General features: G+C 34.7%; 1 protein-coding gene across 1 annotated transcript; it reads left to right on the top strand.

Moving 5' to 3' along the window:
- The first annotated feature begins 240 nt into the window (after positions 1–240).
- On the top strand, positions 241–18684 carry LOC141846606 (mediator of RNA polymerase II transcription subunit 30). Its single transcript, XM_074734642.1, has 3 exons — positions 241–568; positions 1098–1175; positions 18343–18684. The coding sequence occupies exons 1-3, from the start codon at positions 245–247 to the stop codon at positions 18439–18441; spliced, it is 501 nt and encodes a 166-aa protein (XP_074590743.1). The 5' UTR covers positions 241–244; the 3' UTR covers positions 18442–18684.
- Positions 18685–19361: the final 677 nt, after the last annotated feature.

Here is a 19361-nt window from a genome sequence, read left to right as displayed (position 1 = left end):
TCGCGAGCTCCCTCCGTCCGTGCTCACGTCAGAAACCCTCAGTCCGTGCTTGCGCCGGTCCTCGTCAATCCGTGCACGCGCCGTTCTTCCTGAGTCCGTCCTTATTCCCGGCCGTCCGTCGCGAGCTCCTCTCCAGTCCGTGTTTTCCTCCACCGTCGCGAGCTCCTCCGTCCATTCTCCTCAGCCCGGTTTCCTCCCCCTTTGCAGCGGCAATCAAAGGTATAGCTTAAGTGTTGATGGTGGTATGTTGATGGCGGCAAAGAGCAAGCAGGAGCTGGGGTTGGAGGGGCAGAGGCACCTCGAAGAAACTATCAATGCTGCGTTTCAAATCCTTTCCTCCATGAACGATGAGCTTTGCAACCCCGCCCTCTGGTCTGCGAACTCTAACGGCCACTCTGCCGCCGCATTGGATGGTACTGGAGACGCATCGGTCGATTCCTCATCGCACTCGTCGGAAGGAGCTGGAGGCGGAAGCGGTGGCGGTGCCCTTGACGAGGCACGGCTGCGTTACAGGTCTGCTGTTGCTTCCCTTCGTGCTTGTATTGCTGCTATTCCCAGCTCCACCCAGGTATAGATCGTGCTTAACTAGATCTTCTGCTTTTTTATTATAAGAAGTCCGTCATATTCGGTTCCTGTATATGCTATAATATTATCCATATGGGAGATTGATGATACTTTTGGGGAATGAACGAGTAATTTGGAATAATATTGAAGAGCCTGATTTCATACCTTAGTTTAAACTATTTTCCTGAATCCAATTGCTCGTACCATTGAAGATTGCCATTGATTGTTCCCTCTTTCTGTTAACTTCTAGTATTGATCTCGATCTGTTCTCTGAATGGATTATTGATAGACAATCTAGGTAACTACTCTGTCTATGATCATTTCATATTCTCAAAAAGATGTACCTAAGGATCTCGTTGGATCACCTTGTTGCTTAAACACCATGCCATCTTTAGTTACTGTATTCACAATGATATCTTTGCATGTTGGCCTCTAAAGCAATATGATATACACAATCTTTTTGTTTGTATGCATTTTCTAGGCTGAGGATACACAGTTAGAGCTAGTTACTAACTACTTGGTTGCTTGTACAGGAGACAAGTGCGTTGGATGTGAAAATGGATGAAGATGAAATTGAGAGATTGGAAGAGCAGGCCTCTTCTTTGAGAAAGGTACCTTTATGTTAATTTATGTTGATTTTAGTAAAACTTCTATGTTGCAAATAGCTGAAATTTTAAGTATTGTATATGATTCCTCTACTAATTTAATGTCTATGCTCTTTACCAGTTACTGTTTCTTTTCTATTTACTTTTTTTTTCTATCTCTTGCTTATTTTCTGTCTTATCTGAAACTATTAGGCAGGTTGGTATTATTTGAAGATTGTCGGGTTATTCAATGTATGTTTGTGTGTGTGTTTTTCTTCTGATGATACAAAAAGATTTACTTTTTAATTATTTAGTTGGCCTATATTTCTTTGTGATTAAAGTGTTTTTTTTGGAAATTCCTCTTGCAACATGTTTATCTATAAAACTGATTCATTTTAGGGGATTGGAATTGGCAAGCAAACTGACTGGGCAAGTTGTGCTTTTCATAGTCAATTTACAGGCTCTTTTTCTCTTTGCCTTCACTTATTCATTTCTCTCATCCTCTTTTGTGGGTTTCAAAACATCATGAACTGGAGAAAGTTTGTCAAATCAGTTCAAGTTTGACCAATTCTACTTCAGTCAAAGCTTCTTCTATCTGTAAAGCTAATTACTCAATTGAAACAACTTATTTCAGGTAAACATTTATAATTATGCAATTTGTCTATAGATGTATAATGAGGTTTCTATTTGATTTGTTCATGTACATGCTTGAAAAATTTCAAACAGGATCTTAGAAATTGGTAAAACATGTCAACTAGTGATCTACATCCCAACCTAAGATTTCATAGATTTTATCCAGAGTCAGTTAGAACCTTTAGATCGGGAAATTCATTCTGGTCATTGAGAAAGTTAAAATCATTCTGGCCAGACTCACATTTTAAAGTATTCCTGTTTCAACGTATAACCATTCAAGATTTCAAATCTAGCTATGCATTTGTCCTTTGCTGAAATCCAATTTAAAATGTCACAAACAAACAAGTGCGCATCCCCATATGTTCTAGGGAAAATTGGAACTAATCATACCTAATAATTTTTTCTTTCAGCAACTCCATTAGATTATGGGGAATACTTGATGAACTATCTCATGCTTTTCATAGAATAGAAAAAAAATTTGTTCAAGCTATAATTTATCAAATTTAAAGATATTTATCTTTCTTGAAGTTGATTTTCAAGTTTCATCTTGGGCTTTAAAGGTTTAAGATCATCGATAGATTTTAAAAGATAGGTATAGCAATACTTGGAGTGATCATACATCACAAAGTATTTCTATGTACTCTTGTGGTTGTTTTATTAGAATCACTGACATCACTGTATTAATCTTAATAGTTGTGTCCTTAAAAGGAAAGAGTTCAAAAGGGTTATATATTGTATTGATCATGTACAAAGTTTAACTGTATTAATCTTAATAGTTGTGTCCTTAAAAGGAAAGAGTTCAAAAGGGTTATATGTTGTATTAATCATGTACAAAGTTTACTTTAACAATCAAAATCATATGAGAGTTTAGCGATCAAATCAAGAATGGTCATTCTCAACATAGATTGATAGTAATGTGTCCTATTCTACTATGCTTGACATTATAATTTAAAATTCAACTAGACATTAGTATAAAAAGAATCTCCATAGATGATAATTTAAAATATCGAGAAGAAACAACTTGCATAATTGAATTTTATTATTTCGCCAACCATTTGGCATGCCAAACCTTGCAATACACATGATCCTACATCTATATGAAAGTGAAGGGGAAAATTTAATCACACAAATTTGAAAAAGTATAATATATCATTAATTTTAAAAGTTAAATATTACATAACATGATACATATTTCATAGACTTGGTCCTAAACAAATTAGAAAATAAATAATCCAAATTAGAAAACACAACTAAATCATAATTAGGAATACAATTATCTTGATTATACAAAAGAGAAAACTTGACAACCCTAAATTGCCAAATGATAAATAGAAATTTAAAATTGAATTGCAGATGTTTCAATTTTGAATTATTTCCTAATTGTTCCTCTAATTGAAGATGTGCCAAGTTTTAATTGTTTTCTAATTTATTTGTGATTTTTTTAATTTGCATTATTCTATCAAATTGAGGAGAACATGACTCTAGGCGGATTATTAGCTTCTCTTCTTGGGTTATCATGTTCAAGTATAGAGAATAATCATTTCACTAGCTTTTATTAGATATATATATATATTTTATTATTCTTTTCCTTTAGATTCCCTTTCAATAAGGAAGAGATCAACACACTTTGCTCTGTTGTTCGCACATTAACTTTGTTTTGTTCCTTTTCACTCTCTCTTTCCAACGAATAAGGTGAATTCTTGTCCAAGCCTTATTGAAATCATGAGGCATGAAGGGGGTAATGGTGAGAATGATTTTGCATTTTTGTGATAAACTCAACATGCAAATAGAGACACTTGAAATTTTCAAGCAAATTAGCATATTCCCTGATTTAAAAATTAAACTTGTGTTAAGTGAATTGGAAAGGTAAATAAAGAAGAATTATAATTGGTCTCTTTCACAATATAATCAAATAAAGTAAATATAAAGTCACAATGTAGTCAAATAAAGTAAATATAAAGGATATTAATACTCCTAAAGTAGATGTTATGAGAAAATTCATATTCGAAATTTGAAGTCATAAATAACTAGTATGGAATTTGATTTGCAAATTTATAGTTGGTGTCTTGCATTGCTAGTTCATGTTGGTTCCTCTAAGTAACATGAATGAGCTATAACGAGATATGATAAAGAGGGCAAGTCAATAGGAAGATCTCTTGAGATTGTATCATTAAAGGGCCAATTTAAGTTGTTATTGAAGGTTTTCTCTAAAATATTGATAGAGAATTTCTTAGGATTAAGTTACTGTTGGTTTTTTCTTTGCAAAATTCTTTCGTTTAACTAAAAATTCATAGATTGTAGAACTAGGATCTATGCAAGAATTTGTGCATGTTTTTTTAGTTCACTAAAGAAACATTGTTTCATGTTTGCGTACTTATTAGATAGTCCTCTAAAATTTAGTGAGATATATTTTTTTGTCAATTGTCTTTTCATTTTGACGATTCCATGTTTGATGGATCCTTGTTCGCCTTAGTCTCTAATAGTCTAGCAAGTTATCTGTAAGGAATCAATTGTGTGAATATGGTAAATCATTTAGTGAGACATATTTTTTTGTCAATTGTCTTTTCATTTTGACGATTCCATGTTTGATGGATCCTTATTCGCCTTAGTCTCTAATAGTCTAGCAAGTTATCTGTAAGGAATCAATTGTGTGAATATGGTAAATCATACTCATCTAGCAGACAAGTTATCTTGGTTCTTAGATTTATTCTTCAACTAATAAGTATTTTTTCCTTTCAAGGTCATTGGGTCTTAATTAAGTGAAATTTAGCACAAGAATTGAATAGTTAGCACAAAAGTTGAATATGCCTAAGGAAAATCTCGACTTTCAAATCTGGCTAGGATACCTTGAGTGTCTATAGTAAAAAACAGCAAGTTTGATTTAATAATCATAATTAAAATATTGGTAGTTCATAGTAAAACCAAGCTTTGAGTACTAGTCATGTCATTATTGCAACAACATACCTAAGATCCTGAATGGAGATTAAGGATGGGCATTGCCTCTTGAGACCCTTAACTTCGATAGTTGTCTAGACCCAAATGCATTCATTGAGTGGGTCATTGAGTTAGAATATTATTTTAACTAATACTGTATGACCCATGTTGAATGAGCATGATTTGCAAAAATCAAAATCATGGTTAAGGAGTGTTTATTTGTTGTTATAAAAGCTGAACCTGTCATAAAATAGATAGAAATGAAGAGAAAGTCAATAGAAAAGTACATTTAAATACATTTTAAGAATCAACAGTACACACCATATGGATCATCTAGAAACAGTCGTCCCTAAATGTAATTAAATATCAAAATAAGAGTATTTGCACATATGTTGAAATCTTAAATTATACTCTAGGAAGACCTTTTCCACTTTGACGTAGGTTTGAAATTTAATGATGGATCTTGTAGTTCCCTAACCTTAATCGAGGTCTGTCATAAAATCATAAATATTGAAGAATTTCTAAGACTTCACTTTTGACCATTAAGCTCCTTTACACCTCCATCGCAATTGAGATTTAACCAATGCAACTCGCCATGGAATGACTTGCCCTGGAATTGTTATTTTGAAAATGGAAACGAACAAACTGGCCCCTATAATACTTAAAGAGTCTAATCTTTTTCATATAATTTTGCAATTTCCATGGTACGGGTCACGTAGCATCAAAATGGCTCAAGGAATCTTGGCTTTAGAGTCAAAGCACGCCCTTGAAGACAAAGTTTCATACTTCCCAACTATAGGTAGTGATGAAAAGGTTGAATGCTTAGATGAGTGTTGGATCATGAAGAGAGACTGGAGTGTTGGATCATGAAGAGAGACTAGAGGGGGTTAAATAGGCTTACCACGTCTCGATTTCATGCATTCCTAATTGTCTACACGTTAGTAAGCGCAATTGAGAAAATAGATGTGGAAAAGTAGACAAACACAACAAAAAAAAAAAACAAACTGACATAGTAGATTTTATATGGTTCAATAATCCATCGGACTTCTACTCCATGGTTTATGATCCATTGGGTGGATCACTTATCGAAGGTCCACTATGTTTCTCCTTCTCGATAGTACTTTGGGTGGAGAAACTTCTTATAGTAGTAGTGATCTCTCCTCTTCACTGAAGCACAGGAGGCAACAAGATGAGAATAATGAAAACTGAAAAATAGTAAAGCAAGAGCTTATGGTGGGATTTTGGTCATTGGTGATGACGGGTATTTGCTTCACAAACCAACAAATATTGTCAATAGAGATATGAAAATGACAAAGCAATTGCTCACTTTTATGTAAGAGGTTTCTCTGCTTTCAGTGCCACCAAGAAGGAGAAAGATAGTGGACCCTGGTTAATGTGGAATATTGATCAAAATATATATAGAGGCTTTGGGAGTTTATCTAGAGATAACGAAAATGACAAAAAGCAATTGCTCATCTCCTAAGACCAGAAATCCCACCTTGAGGTCTTGTTTTGTCAATTTTTTTATTATTCTCATCTTGTCTCTCTTGTGCTTCATTTGTATTATTTCTATAAAAGGAGATCTTTGCTATTGTAAGAGTTTTTTTCACCTCTGGTGTTGTTGAGAAGGAAAAAATAATGGACCTTCGAGGTGTGATCCACCCATAAGGTCATAGGTTGTGGAATAAAAGTCCTCCCACGAGACTGTCCAACCATGTAAAGTATGATGTGTTGCCAGTTTGTTTTCTTTTTTGTTATGTTTATCTACATTTATGTATCTATTTTCCCAATGCTTACTAACTTGTAGACAACGAACAACAAATGAAATCAAGAAGTGGTTGAGCCTCTTCATCTCCCTTTGGCCTCTCTTCACAACAAACATATTTCTATTATTTCTGTTTGAACTGCACTCGACTGCTCAACAAGATCCAATTGATTCGTTTGCATGCTTTTGTTTGACTGCTCAATACAATCCTATAGACTATTCAATAGAAGCAATTCTATTTCTTGCTTCTATTTGGTTCACCATCGATTGCACAGTCGACTATTCATATCACCAGTCGATTGCTTAACACAATTTAGTCGATTGTTCAACCGAGCGCATTGTTCTACTTGAAAGCAAGTTGATTGATATGTCCATATAGTAGACTATTCGATAGAGAAACATATTATACGTTTAACTCTTCATCTCTTGTGACAAAAAATCCCACCTTGAGCTCTTGCTTTGTTGTTGTTCTAATTTTATTATTCTCATCTTGTCTCGTTTTGTGCTTTATCTAGATTATTTTTGTAAAGAGGAGATCATTGCTACTGTAAGAGGTGTCTCTTACTTTGGTGCTATCGAAAAGGAGAAAGATAGTGAACCTTTGAAGAGTGATCCACTTAAAGGATTATAGGCCCTGGAGTAGAAGTCTTAGGGATTATCGAACCACATATTATTGTGTTAGTTTGTTTTCTTTTGTGTTGTGTTTGTTTACATTTGCATATCTATTCATGTTGCGCTTACTAACTTGTGGACAACGAGCAATGAATGAAATGGATAAACGGTTGAGTCTATTCAACTTTGGCTTCTTTCATGATCCAACAAGTGGTATCTGAGCTAATCCACTTCGAAGGACTAATAGCCAAAGTGACACTTCTTTAAACAAAATTGGCTATGCAAAAAGGATACAACACCATGAGACCCTATCACTTCGATGGAGCAAATATCACATATTAGAATGGTGGGATGGAATACTACCTTATGACATAAATTGACAATTTCTTTATTGTGAGGAAAGGATTCGTGATGCCGATGAATAAAGATGGATCAATTATGAACGACACGAAGTGGACTGCTAAAATGAAGAAGGTTTAATCAAATGCCAAACCACATTATTCTATAGTGTGCGCTAGCCCCAGAGCAACTCAGTCCTTTTGGGATCAATTTAGTTTCCTAAAGCCAAATGCCAAATTGCACAATGAAGTGCATAATAAAGGATGGAGAAATATTGAGCCAACCTCTGGGAGGTTCAAGGAACTCCTCAATGGACTCCAGGTCATTAGTGAACGTGTGAAAACCAAGACCTTATTAGGTATGCTTTTAAGTCCGTCTTGAGATCCTCTTTGTGGTCATCCATGGTGGATGGGTAAAGTTAAGTCTAAAGCTTCTATTACATGCATTGAGTGTAACAAGGAAAAAGGACATTACAAGGCTGAGTGCCCTGATCTCCAAAAATAGGAGGATAAGCCGACGAAGAAGACTCTCAAAGCCACAAGGGACATGATCATTTGAGTCATTAGATGGAGAGGAGAGGAGCTGTGTAGGGTGATCAGGCATATGACCTTAATTGCCATTAATGATGTAGTTGATGATTCAGCTACCAATGAGGAGTCATCCAGTAAGGAGGTAGCTTCTTCATGTGAGGACAATTCATTGATTAGTGATGACAAGGTAATATCTTCTAAGCTCAACAACAGATTTTCTCATTGACTAGTTCAAAAGAAATAATCAAATCACATTATAAGTAGATAAAAGCCCTTAAGGAGGAGCTTTCCTCATTATCTAACTGCAGGGTTGGAAGACTCATCTCAAGTTAAAAGGCTTGAGGAAGAGAATTCCTTAAGCTTGGGACCCAAAGGGCCATTAGCAATGTAAGCCTTGAGTACAAGCTAAAGCAAAAGGAGGTAGCTTATGTGTCTTTGATTGCTAGAGACACCTCCTTTATACTTAAGGCAACCAATAAGTGCACTTATAGATCTGTGGCTTAGGTACTAAGTAATATGTGATTAATGCCACTAAACCTAAGATTTAGGTGCCAAGACATTTAGTATTTTGTATTTAATAGGTATATGCCAAAGGGGAGTACTTGAATGATTGATTTGTGGACAACAAGTGCTTAAGACACATGATCGAAGATTCTAAAAAGTTCTCTACTATTAAGCACAAAGACAAGGGACACGTAGTTGGGAACTAAAGGTGATTGGTATAGGCAATATCAAATTATTTTTAAAAATGATTTACTTGTAAAAGGGATGAAATTTAATTTATTTAGTGTTAGCCAACTGTGTGATGCTGGGTACAAGCTTAAGTTTGTGCTTGGTAAAGCACAACGGGTTAGACATTATCATGTTAACAGTGCATAGGAAATATAATACTTACAATATAAATTTGCCATGAATTGTTAATGTACATGTTAAGTGTCTCATGTCTTATGAAAAAAAGGTGTGACTTATATAGGAGGTTGCACATTCAAACATGAGATAAATTGAAACAGTGGTAAAAAGGAGTTGGTGAAGGGCTTGCCTAAAATTTGATATGACAAGGATAAATTAGGCAATGCATGTCAAAAAGGAAAGTATATTAAGTGTTGGGATGTATACTATAAGCCTAACTTTTGTATGAACATCTATTTTGAAATAATTTGAAATGAGAATCACTTTGGTCAAATGTTTGTATTTTATATTCTTATATATGTTAATGCAGTTGTCCACTTAATTTATATTGTAGATAACATGGTGTGTGGTGCTACACAGAAGATCATGTTATCAGTTCTTTATAAATTATAAATAATAGCTTACAACCAAGATGGATTGAGACAAACCATTAAAACGGTTGTAGTGTAATTGGTATTAGTTTATCTTGACTATAAAATTACACTAGTACACTTTGTGTGCATTGAGCAGGACCGTTTGAGCAAGACCTTTGTTATTACGGATGTGCATGCTCTTAATCCCTATATAATAACAAGCTCATATACTTAGTATTTATTTATTTAGTTCATCAAAGGGTGAGATTTATTCGTTAAATCAAAAGGCCCGATGAGTTGGGAGATAATGCTATATATATGGTGTGTTGATTATAGAAGGAATCTGTGTCCTAATTATTTAGGCTGATGATGTCCCCTTGAGGAGCTTATAAGGATTATCATGTAAACTCTGCAGGTGGACTTAGTCTACATGATAATAAAGTTGAGTGGTACTACTCTCAGAATTAGAAGTTAATTAATTAAGTTGTCAGTAATTCAATTAATTAACGGACATATGATATCTTAAACACAGGGAGATTAATACAATCATAATAAGAAAGAACCTATATTGTAATATGAGATTGGTGTGGTAGTTCAATAATAACCCTTTACTGATATGGGTTATTATTGATGGACTTGAGTTCGGTGTTCAGGGAGAACACGGGAAGCCCAAGCCCATCAGGAGGCCTAAACTAATTCCTCCTCTAGGTCCCTGTTGTAGCCTCTGGATAAATCCTCGTATCTACCCAATAAGATTCTGTTAGAATTTTGTTAAGAATTCGGTTAGAATTCTGTTAAGAATTCTGTTAGAATTTTGTTAAGAATTCTGTTAGAATTCTAGAATTCTGTTAGAATTTTGTTTAGAATTCTATTAATAATTCGGTTAACAGAATTCGGTGAATCCTAAATAGAATTATGTTAATTTTGTTATCCAACAAAATAAATTATGTTTATTTTGTTATCCGACAAAATTTTGTTATCTAATAAAATTTTGTTATCCAACAAAATTATGTTAATTTTGTTAGCCAATAAAATTTTATTAATTCTATTAATTTTTTTCTAAACTTTCTATGATGGCAAAGCTATAAAAGGAGAGGAGAAGAGGCGGCTCAAGGACACAACAATTCCCCTAATCTCCTCCTAGGGCCGGCGCCCCTTTCTAGCATTCTTCTCCTAGTTTCTTCCATTAGGTCCGGCGCCCCTTGATTAGGATCTCTCCTAGAGCCGGCGCCCTACCTCTTGTTCCTTCCCTAAGGGGCGATGCTAGCAAGGAGAGGAAATCAAGGAAGTGGCCGGCGGTTTGGAAAGGAAGAGAAGAAGAAGAAGAGGAAGAAGGAGAGAGCTTTTTCCTTGAGTTGTTGCCATCGGTTTAGAAGAGAAGAAAAGAAGGAATTGAGTGGAGTTTATCTTGGTAGATCGTCGTCCACACGACGTCCAAGAAGAGAGGAATACAATAGAAGATCAAGAGGTCTTCGGGTAACGAACATCTTCTAAACAATCTACAAGGGAAAAGTACAAACTATTTTATTCCGCTGCATAGTTATGTCTTTTGTATCTCTTTTCTATGGATCCTGAATACCAACACAAGAGTTTAACGATCCTATGCTTCAATCAAGGTGTGCTTCGATTAGTTAAGAATTTGCTTGATCGATTAAACATATGTTTGATCGAAAACGTAGGTTGCTTGGAAGGTTCTGTTCCTGAAAAATTTTTATTTGGCAAGAATTGAATGAGACAGAATTCCAGGCACCTTCACTAAGATCATCCACAAGCACATTGACCAATACATTTTTAGCCCTTGAATTAATTCATATGGATTTGTTTGATACTAGAAAAGTTAGATCATATAATGGAAGTAGGTACTCTTTTATTATTGTGGGTAGCTCTTGCCAAGAATATCTCAAAAAAATAATGTGGTGGAGAAAAAATCGGACCCCAAAAGAGGTGGCTATATCAATGTTGAGTGAACATCATTACCTTGCTATCTTTGGATTGAGTTGATATATATCTAAAATAGGATTTACCTGTGTAGGTTCTTAGGAAATGTAAACAATTAAGCACCTTATGGTATTTGGTTGTATGTCGTACATTCTTGCTACAAAGGATCATTTGGGAAAAATCTCATTTAAGGCATATGAGGGTATCCTAGTTGGGCACTTCTTATTGAGTAGAATATATAGGGTATACAACCTTCATAGTTGAAGAGTCTTCTAATGTTGTATTTGATTAAACCTCAAGTACACACCCAAGTTATTCTCCTATTGATAAGGAGGCAAATGAAGATGTCACCTTTGCACTTGAAAAAGTTAAGCTTAGAAGGCAAAATTCATGGGGAGCTAGGGATGACTCGGCGATGATAGATGATAGAAGGGTCACTCACTAATTGAGTGTGTGGATAACACACCTCAATCGTCAAGATCCAATAGGACTAGTGCTGATCACCTGTTGATAAAATATTAGGAGACATTTCTCAAGGGATGAGCACTAGATCACACTTTAGAAATGCGGGAAACCTTGCTTTGATCTCCCAAATTGAGCTAATGACTATAGATGCATTGTTTGACTTGGATTGGGTTCTAACCATGCAAGATGAGATTACTTTGTTTGAAAGGAGTCAAGTGTAGGTTTAGTTCTTAGACTCAATGGTAGTTCAACCATTGATACCAAATTTGTCTTTAGGAACAAATTAGATGATAAAGGAATTGATAGTTAGAAACAAGGCTAGATGTATAACATGAGGTTTTAACTAAGTTAAAAGATTGGATTATGATGAGACCTACGCAGTAACTGAAGGTGCCTGGAATTTCGTCCTGTTCAATTTCTGCCAGATAAAAATTTTAGAGGGACGGAACCTTTCCAAGCAACCTACATCTTCGATCAGACATGTACTTGATTGATCAAGTAAGTTCTTGATCAATCGAAGTACTTTTCCTTTACTATGCAGCGGAATAAAATAGTTGTACTTTTCCTTTGTAGATTGTATAGAAGATGTTCGTTACCCGAAGACCTCTTGATCTTCTGTTCTATTCCACTCCTTTTCTTGGACGTCGTGTGAGTGACGATCTACCAAGACAAACCACCCAATCTTCTTCCTTCTTGCTTCCAAGCCACCTATCACCAAGGAGAACCAAAGGCTAGAGATGCCTCTTCCTCTCTTCCTCTTTTCTTCACTTTTTCTCCTTTTTCCCTTTACTTGGGCACCGATCCTAGATGATTTAGAAAGAAACTTTTGTGTGCTTTCTCTCCTTGCAAGCGCCAGCCCTAGGTGAGATTAGAGGAGTGGGCGCCGACCCTAGATGAAGAAAACAAATGGGAGAAATTGAGAGGTGGCGCCGACCCTAGGTGAAGAACCAAGAATACAAGATGTTATATTTGAGCCGCCTCCTCTCCTCTTCTTTTATAGGCTTGCCTCCCTAGGAAGTTTAGGAAAAAATTACAGAATTAATATAATTTTGTTAGATAATAAAATTAACATAATTTTGTTGGATAACAAAATTAACATAATTTCTGTTTAGGATTAACCGAATTTTGATAACAGAATGCTAACAGAATTCTAATAGAATTCTAACAGTATTTTTTATAGAATTCTTAACAGAATAACAGAATTCTAACCGAATTCTTAATAGAATTCTTAACAGAATCTTATTGGGTGAATACGAGGCTTTATCCAGAGGCTATAACAGGGACCTAGAGGAGGAATTGGTTTAAGCCTTCTGATGGGCTTGGGCTTTCTGTGTTCTCCCTGAACACCTAACTCAAGTCTATCAATAATAATCCATACCACTAAAGGGTTATTATTGAACTACCGCACTAATCCCATATTACAATATAAGCTCATTCTTCTTATTATGAGTGCATTAATCTTTCTGTGTTTAAGATATCGTATGTTCGTTAATTAAATGAGTTACTGACAACTCAATTAATTAACATCTAATTCCGAGAGTAGTACCACTCAACTTTATTATCATGCGGACTAAGTCCACCTGCAGAGTTTACATGATAATCCTTATGAGCTCCTTAAGGGGACATAATCAGCCTAAATAATTAGAAGACAGATTCCTTTTATAATCAACAACATACCATATACATAGTATTATCTCCCAATTCATCGTGCCTATTGATTTAACGAATAAATCTCATCCTTTGATTAATTAAAATAATAAATACTAAGTATATGTGCTTGTTATTATATAGGGATTAAGAGCATGCATATCCATAATAACAGAAGTCTAGTTCGATTATATAGTCAGTATAAATCGAACGACCTCAAACGGTCCTGCTCAATACACACAAAGTGTACTAGTCTAATTTTATAGTCAAGATAAACTAATACCAATTACACTACAACTATTTCAATGATTTATCCCAATCTATCTTGGTTGTGAGCTACTGTTTATAATTTATAAGGAACTGATAATATGATCTTTTGTGTGGCACCACACACAATGTTATCTACAATATAAATTAAGTGGACAACTGCATTAACATATATAAGAATATAAAATGCAAACATTTGACCAAAGTGATTTTTATTTCAAATTATTTCAAAATAGATGTTCATACAAAAGCTTGGTTTATAGTATACATCCCAACAGTAATTTGTCTTGAGTCCATCTGAATGCTTTTAGTATATGCCGCTCATAAGGGCTTTAAATTATATCAAATGGATGTGAAATTGAAATTTCTCAATGGGTTCATTAACGAAGTAATTTATGTAGAGCAACCATCCGGGTTCAGAAATATCGACTATTCAAATCACATATATTTGCTTACAAAGGTTTTATATGGTTTGAAACAAGCTCATTGGCTTTGGTATGAGAGATTTTTGACCTTGTCTTAAAGGGCTTTAGGAAAGGCCAAATAGACCTACACAAATTTTGAAGGCTAGTGGAAGAGATATTTTTGTGACCCAAATGTACGTAGATGATATCACGTATAGGTCTATAAAGTGTTTCTAAATGATTTTATCACTCATATGGAGAGCGAGTTTGAGATGCTCCTCGCAGGAGAATTGATATTGTTTTTAGGGCTACAAATCAAACAAACAAGATAAGAGATACTTGTCCATCAAACCAAATATACTAAAGAAATTATAATGAAGTTTGGGATGGATAGTCCCAAGGAGTTGCCACCTCTAATGGCCACTAATAGTAGAATGCACAATGACCCTATAAGTACACCCTGAGTTTTATAGAAGTGTTATAGGTAGTAATTTTACCTTTCCGCTAGTAGATTTGATATTTTATTTATGGTAAACATATGCGTAAGATATTAATCTTGCACAAAGGGGTTACATTTAGTTGTAGTTAAGAGCAATTTGAGATATGCCAAGAGTGTATTTAATGTATGCATTTAGTTCCTTAAACCACGACTTTTGACTTAATTCAATTATGAGGTTTGCAAATTGAATGGAAAAGCATTAGTAGGGGATGCCAATTTCTTGGCTCTTCTTTGGTAAGCTGGAATAGTCAGAAGCAACATTATGTTAAACTTTCCTTAATGGAGACCGAGTTTGTGATCATGAGTGAGTGTAGCATAGTTGATTTAAATGATGCATACACTTGAGGATATAAATTTGATTACAAAAATATTCATTTGTGTGATAATGTGAGCAAGGTTTAAAATATCGAGTTGTGCCGAAGTTTCAATTCTGAACCGGAACGATACAGTTTCGGTGCTGTATCGTACCGTGCCGGTATAGTTTCGATATTTTTAAAATATAAAATATATTAATTAAAATAAAAAATTTAATCTTAATATTTAAAAATAAAAAATAAAATATTTTAAAAAAATAATATGATAATTTTATGGATTTTAATAAAGCCTATCTAAATTATTTTCAACTATAGTTAGAAATTGATTATTAAAATTCAATTAAACCTAAGTTAAAAAAATCCAAAAAAACCTAAAATCGCGACGCGCTCCCTGTCGCGCGTGGATCGTGCATGGAGGCGTCGCCGGGCCCGGGAGGCGCCTCCGATGGCCTTGTCGGGCCCAGGCCTGAGCGACGCCTCCGGAGGCGTTGTTGCGCCCGGGCGACGCCTTCGGAGGCGTCTCCCAGCCGGGACTATTGTGCCGGTGTTGGTCCGTCGGTGAAATGAAAAATTTCGCTGGTATCGCGCGATACGGCTCAAAATTTCAAACCCTGAATGTGAGCACCATTAACTAAACTAAAAATCCAGTAAAGCATCATTTTCACTTCATTAGGGATTATGTGGCAAGGGTTCGACTTGCACTTCATTAGGGTCATGTTAAAGTGCTTTATCCTAGAGTGATGCATTGGAATTTTAGTTAAATTAATAGTGCTCACGTTGTCACACAATACTTGACTATTTTTGTAATCAAATTCATAGTCCTCAAATATGCGCATCATCCAAAGTAATTGCGCTACAGACTCACTCATGGCCACATACTTGGCCTCGATTGAGGAAAGGACAACATAATGTTGCTTCCAACCTCTAACTCACTAAGAAAGAGCTAAAAACTTGGCATCCCCACTAATGCTTTTCTGATCTAATTTGCAACTTACATAATTATATTCAATTAAGTCAAGAGTCTCGGTCTTAGGGTACCAAAGGCCTATTTTAAGAGTAATTTTGAGATATCTCAAGATCCTCTTAACTACGATTGGATGTGACAACAAAATGTTGAGTCTACAAGCGGTAAGGTTAAGCTACCTATAACACTTCCCCTATAAAGCTTTGGGTTTACTTCTTTATCTTAGGGTTTACTTCTTTATCGTTAGTGTCATGGACCATCCTAGTACTAGTAGCCATTGGAATTGCTAATTTCTTGGCACTATCTATCTCAAATTTCTTGATAATATTTTTAGCGTATTTGATTTGATGAACATGTATCCCTTATCTTGTTTGTTTGATTTGTAGCTGATCTCAAACTTGCTCTCTTTATGATAAACTCATTTAGAAACTCTTTATTTATAGACCCATAGATGATTGGGCCACAAATATGCCCCTTTCCACTAGGCATGAAAACTAATGTGGGGGTTGTTTGGCCTTTCCTAAAGCCCTTTAAGACAAGGTCTCTCATACTAACTCTGGAGAGTTTGTTTCAAACCATATAAAACTTTTTTAAGTTTGTATACATGTTTGAATAGTTAGTCGTGTGGATGGTCTATGTAAACTTTTTCGTTAATGAACACATTGAGGAATGCCGATTTTACATCTATATAATATAATTTGAAACCCTTGTGAGTGAGATGCTAATAATAACTAAGAGCTATGGGTGTGTAGGTTTCATTATAATTCAATCTCTTTGAGCTACAAGTCTCATTTCTAACCACGATTCTTTTGTTGTCTAATTTGTTCCTAAAATCTCATTCACTATCAATGATTGAACTAGGTTTGGGTCTACAATCTAAATCCCACACTTGATTGCTTTCGAGTAGATCCAAATGGCTATAAGCCAATCTTGATCAAGCAATGCATCACCTATGGTCTTTGGCTCAATTTGGAAGATGAAGGCAATTTAGTTTTCCTCATTATTGAAGTGCAATCTAATTCTCACCCCTTGAAAATGTTTTCCACAATTTGATCAAGGGGATGATTGTCATTTAGGGTTGTAAATGAATGAAACCTTTGTGAGCAAGCTTAGTTTTCAATTTGGTAAGAGCTTATTTATATTTATTCAATAAGGTCAAGTAAATGAATAATCTTGAACGACTTATTATACTTAATGAACAAAATTTACACGTGTGTTCAGTTGGTTAATGTCTATGAATAGATATTGTGAATTATCGTCATTAAGGTTCACGAACAAGACTTATGAATCATATTCATCATAAATAAACAAAGAAACTTTCAAAACGAACAAACTTGTATTATCAACCAAATTCAAGCTTGAAGAGAAAAAAAAAGCAAGCTTGAACAAAAGTAGCACTTGTCCTGTAAGATCTTAATGCTTGAGGTGCATTATCCACACGATGGATAAGATTCTTCTATCCGACAACTCCATACCAAAACATGATAATTATATCAAGGAAATGATCCTCTTATGATCTCAAAAATAGCGAAGCTTTTTTTTTTAAAGAAAATCATAGACGAGAAATGCTAAGAAATAAGACAATTGAATTAAGGGGAAGAAAATCTATAATGCTAAGAGTAGTTCTTAATGTTTGAAGTTAGCAGAAATTTTCCAGTCATTTATCAAATTCATTATTCATGCAGCATCACTATTGGTTAGGCTGTATGCGGATTGAGCAAATTAATACTACTAGCAATGACTTGATTTCAGGATGCTACCTGTTATAACATTGGGTAAAAATTAAAAGGGTGTCTTTTTTTTTATTGGAATCGTCAAAAGGACATTCATTTATCATCAAAACAATACTCCATCCCGCTTCAGTCCATTTTTATTTTCAAAAATATCATTGTTCGGTGCTGGTAGGAGCTATTGATTCATTGCTGCTACAACATAGACATTTCAATTTTGGTCAACACTGATAATACCATATTGTAGTAGCTATAGCTCATAGTTGTTATAATATATACATTTCATCTTTGGTCAATACTAGTCAATATTATATTGTAGTAACTATGAATTATAGTTGCTACAATATAGACAATTCATTTCTAATCAACGTCGGTCAATATTATATTGTAATGGCTATGAGATCATAGCTGCTACATAGTTGTAGCAATTACGATCCCATAGCTGCGACAACTATGTAGTTGCTATAATAATGTCAAAAATAAAGATATTTTTGAAAATAAAAATGGATTGAAACTGGATAAGGCCTTATTTTGATGATAAATGAAAAAAAGGATGCATTGTCGACGATTCCAATAAAAAGGGAGCTCTTTTTTATTTTTGCCCTATAACATTTCTTCTAAGTAGATCAGATTTCATTTTCACTATTATTCAACTGTATTCTTCCTCCAAAATGATAACTGGCATTACATCATTTGCTTAAGTCAAATCTGTTTTTGCAAAATTTTATATCATAAGTTTGTCTGATAGTGTTTTTATATATTTTTTCAAGACGAAATGGAATTTAATCGCATATGGATTCTGGTTTATTGATGAATTGAGTTAAAATCTCAGCAATTTTGTGAGCATGGATTGACCAGTCAAGTTTAATCACTGTCTTTTTATGGATGCAGGAGCTAGAAAGCAAGAACAAGCATCTTAAGGTACTTATCGATCAGCTCAGAAATCTGATCACTGATATAGCAATGTGGGAGAGTCCTTGTTCTGCCTGATCGAAGCTGGAAATTAATATCCTTTCTCTGCATTCCATGAGTGCAACCTTGGAAGGTGTTTCATTTATTCCTAACTATTCTGTGTATACATTAAAGAAGAAAAAAAAAATGAAAATTAAAATACAGCATGGCTTCCAACCTTATCGCTCTAATTGTTAACTAATCGGATGAGCGAAGATTTAGCTATTGTTACACGTAATCTACCTCTGCCTATCCTTTAAACATTTATTAGGCCTGTTGACATTTTCTTTCTTGTCACGGTAATTTGACCTCTCATAGTTGCATCATTTTAAGTAGCATGTGATCTGATAAATTTGTAAATGATTGTTCGGTTTTGCACAAATTATAGGTGATTAGAGGGTTTTGTAAACCCCTTCAGGTTTACTTGGAGTTGGAGTATGATTGAGTGGTGTTGAGCTCACACGAGCTCTTCTCCTCTTATACCGTAGATATGCGATGTGCCACGATGAGGGGTAAAGTCTTGACTGTTGTGGGTGATAAAGGAGTTGTGTTAATGTTATGTCCTTTTAACCAATCATGGTCAAATTGTCTTTTCTATTCTTGTGCCTCCGCTTCTTTTCTTACCTCCCTATTGTGTTTTGGGAGTCAAATCTTCTCTCTTTTTTATTAAACCGCATATATAGATTTTTATATTATTCATTTTTCGTACTAAGTTTCATGATTTCAAAAAATGTGTAGAACATTCTCAGTATGCTCTTGCTTTATTATTGATTGATTGTTTATTCATCAGCGATTGCTCATTCATTATTAATCTATTGTTATAGATAGTCAATTGTATAAGTTGATTTTTAAAGTTATTGTATTAGATTTGTGATCAGTAGTTGATCGTTTGTAACTCATTAGTTGACTATTAATTTTTTTTTATTCTAGTATGATTATTACATAGTTTGTTGTATCAA

The sequence above is a fragment of the Curcuma longa genome, chromosome 15 (assembly GCF_044706935.1).
Source record: "Curcuma longa cultivar G26 ecotype Majalengka, Jawa Barat chromosome 15, ITB_CL_G26_1.1, whole genome shotgun sequence".
Lineage (NCBI taxonomy): Eukaryota > Viridiplantae > Streptophyta > Magnoliopsida > Zingiberales > Zingiberaceae > Curcuma > Curcuma longa.
Note: the sequence above shows the minus strand (reverse complement) of the source record. Positions and strands in the feature narration are given on the sequence as shown.